The sequence below is a fragment of the Copidosoma floridanum genome, unplaced genomic scaffold, assembly GCF_036245765.1.
Source record: "Copidosoma floridanum isolate Cflo_tuat_1 unplaced genomic scaffold, Cflo_Japanese_pri ptg000021l, whole genome shotgun sequence".
NCBI lineage: Eukaryota > Metazoa > Arthropoda > Insecta > Hymenoptera > Encyrtidae > Copidosoma > Copidosoma floridanum.
The window spans coordinates 19,517,923-19,521,094 of NW_028321898.1; the positions used below are offsets into that span (position 1 = coordinate 19,517,923).

The 3,172-nt window shown below is 31.1% G+C and overlaps 1 protein-coding gene across 1 annotated transcript; it reads right to left on the minus strand.

The window, feature by feature from the left end:
* Positions 1 to 275: 275 nt before the first annotated feature.
* On the minus strand, positions 276 to 2,838 carry LOC111643073 (platelet-derived growth factor receptor alpha-like). Its single transcript, XM_089594764.1, has 7 exons — positions 2,767 to 2,838; positions 2,532 to 2,682; positions 2,227 to 2,451; positions 2,055 to 2,156; positions 1,097 to 1,344; positions 691 to 1,022; positions 276 to 612 (listed from the first exon to the last, which is right to left on the minus strand). Exons 1-7 carry the CDS (start codon positions 2,836 to 2,838, stop codon positions 276 to 278), a joined length of 1,467 nt encoding a protein of 488 aa, XP_089450890.1.
* Between the last annotated feature and the right edge of the window lie 334 nt (positions 2,839 to 3,172).

Consider the following 3,172-nt stretch of genomic DNA (forward strand, 5'->3'; position numbering starts at 1 on the left):
AACTGTTTATAAATCTAGAAATAGTAGAACAAAATTGGAATTATAAAAATACAGTTTTTTTATAACTCTGCAAACTTTCTCTTAAAAAGCGGCTGGTGACATTTTGTCTTAATTTAATGTAGTATAAGAAATAAAATGTTAAAATGAACTGCGGATCAGAAACCATTTTTCTTGTAAGTGGCATTCCACCTTATTAACGATATCATTTTAGTTTATTACAGAATTTTTATACAGTTTTTAAAAGTAACTCTTTGAAACATACATGTAAGATTTTGTCATAAACAGTTATCAAACTTTCCCGGTGTGTCGGCTAAAAGCCTGTCATTATTGTTCAAACACAAGTATATAGGGTTTTCAACCTGCAGCAATCGATTTTCATAGTTCTGTTGGGGCAGGGCAAGTGCTACCTTATCTGGTGAAGACATATTTGTCGAAGTATCATTTTCTTTTTTTAAGTCCAATTCCTTATTAATGTTCTCATACTCTTGGTACAGTTTCTCGAAGTGCACTCTCGTATTTTCATCTAAAAGCATACCAATATTTTCGGATAGTTTTGTGAATGATGGTCTTAAAGTTGGCTCGTCCTCCCAGCAGTTGAGCATGATATTGTAACTGAGGAATATATAAATAAAACATATTAATAATTTAAAAGATAAACTATTTACATGAAAGAGCTTTATTTTCACTAACAGATATTTTGTTGCATATCTTGGTTGGCCCATCCTGTATCCGTTAATGAGTTTTTGATATACTACTGAGTCTTGCATGCCTGGGTATGGTGTCTCTGCAAGAGTAAAAAACTCCCAGATCACAATACCAAATGACCAAATGTCGGATTTAGTCGAAAATACTCCGTCCCTGAGGGATTCAATGGCCATCCACTTAAACGGCAATTTTACATCGTGTAGCCTCGTATAATTAATGTCTTTGTACAACGTCTGGGCCAAACCAAAGTCACAAATCTTGACGATGTTATTAGTAGATAGCAAAATATTTCTGGCAGCCAAATCACAATGTAAAACCTGTACACGTAGAAGCACCGGGAAAGTATTAGACAAAGTATGTACGAGTAGTAGTTTTGTATACATATTCTTACATTTCTCCTCGATAGATATTCCATGCCATGAGCTACCTGATAAGCCCAAGAGAGGAGGTCATGGGAGCAGATGCATTCAGCATTACAGTTTTGATAATTGCCTTCATAGTTAGAACGCCAACTTGGTTGTAAATCATTACAGTAAGAGGCACTATGGAACTCAATAGAATCGTCTGAGTTCTGAGCCTTGGTAAAGAGAAAGTTTGCATCACTGTTGCTGAATGCCGTTTTTAGATGACTGTATGATTCTGAATCCACGTTTTTTGCTCTAGTTATTGAAGAAAGTAAATATATATGTATATGATTCATTCAGTCATCATCTGTGTAGTAAAAAACCGTACAGTTCTAAATTATCATTTTTTTTTTGAGTATTTGATTTTCTAATAATTTACATTAACAAATAGCTAAAATGTACAATAATTACAAAATTAAAAATAAGTAGGTGAAGAACCACTTCTTAGTGTATTAAAGTACAAAGTAATAAACAAAATATGTTTGTCAGTGCCATATTTTTCTTACATAGTACAAAAAGTATAATTTAATTAATTGTTATCTATTTGTTGAAAATTCTAATAAAAACATTAAAAGACTTTGATAACGTCATCGCAGTGCTTGTATATAGCCACTCAAAAAAATTAATGAATTTTATCATACCAACTCGAAATGTCATTTTCATAGAGCAAAGTCAAAATACGTATTAACAATGCTCAATTTTTAAAAAAATCTGAAACTGTTTTTTTCAAAACAAAATATAATCTTATTTTTACTTTTTACGCATAACTTCCATTAATCATGCATTTTATTGCATCATGATGGAAAAAATTGCACATGTTTGACGACAAAAATTGTGCCATTGTACAGCCTGTAATTTTATCATAATTTTGAATTTGAATTGAAGGAATAAGAACATAAAATAAGTACCTTGTAGATTTTTGTTTAATAGATGAATCAAAATGACCTGTAGATGGATTAATTTGGTCTATGAAATTTCCTTTATGATATCTCAAAAAGTCTTCCAGGTTTCCATAAGCACACGATTCGAGAATCACTAAAAATTCACCTACAAAATGAATTGCTTTCTATTCAAAAGTGTCAACTATTATTTTAAAAAATGCTATAAGAATCCCAACAGTTTGCAATATTTTTTGTACAGGCACCAAGAAGATTCACTACGTTCAAATGTTGCCCCAGATTCATCATAATTTTAAGTTCTCTTACGAGAGCACGGATATAAACTGGTTCAGCATTTTCGTGAACCATTTTTACAGCCACACTCGTAACAGGCTCCGTGGCACATATGCCAAAAGCTTCTGCTTTTACTACAACCCCAAAAGCTCCACTTCCCAACTGTTCACCTGTAATCTCAAATATCACAATTTGTCCATTAAATTTGGTTATTATAGCTATTGCTACACGGTAATTTCATATTTCATACCTAACTTTAATTTTTCTCTAGGAAATTCCCACTTTTCATCATATGGAAGATACTCGGCCTGCTCGTTGAATTTTAGTTCTGGATTCATTAAATTAACGGCTCCTTCTTTAAAATAAGCCAAACCAACTTTTGATAGCTGCTTCCTCATTATCTTTTTACAATTAATAAATTATTAATGATATTTCTAGAGATTTCATTAAATATTTAGAACTTTTAGTTTCAAATATTATCTTACCTTTTCATGTTGTACTTTTAAACAAAAGTATACAGAAAGTAAAATAAGAATTGTGATGAAACAAACTACCATTGAATGTTGAAGATAACGTTCTTTAACCTCTAAAATCATAATTTATCGTACATGAATATTATCCGTGGTAAAAGTTTCTATAATTTATTTAGAAAATTATTTCTCAACTCTAAAAAAATGAGCAGCTTTGGTGTTAAACCAAGAGAACACAATCGTGTAGAAATTTCACGCTACTATTCTGAAGCTTTTAGAACATTCATTATAAACTAATTTACTGTTAAACAATTGAGCTATAATCGAACAATTTATACTCTCTTTTATACTCGTTGTACAATATGAGATATAAGTATCTACTGTGTATTATAAGCCTTTACTAACTGGAAATATAGATTTA

Bases quoted from the DNA above. Each gene is read 5' to 3' on its own strand.
- LOC111643073 (XM_089594764.1), bottom strand. From the start codon at position 2,838: ATGGTAGTTTGTTTCATCACAATTCTTATTTTACTTTCTGTATACTTT. The intron at 2,683-2,766 runs GTAAGATAATAT...AATTGTAAAAAG, and splicing joins TAAAAGTACAACATGAAAAG to ATAATGAGGAAGCAGCTATC. The intron at 2,452-2,531 runs GTATGAAATATG...TTGAGATTACAG, and splicing joins TAGAGAAAAATTAAAGTTAG to GTGAACAGTTGGGAAGTGGA.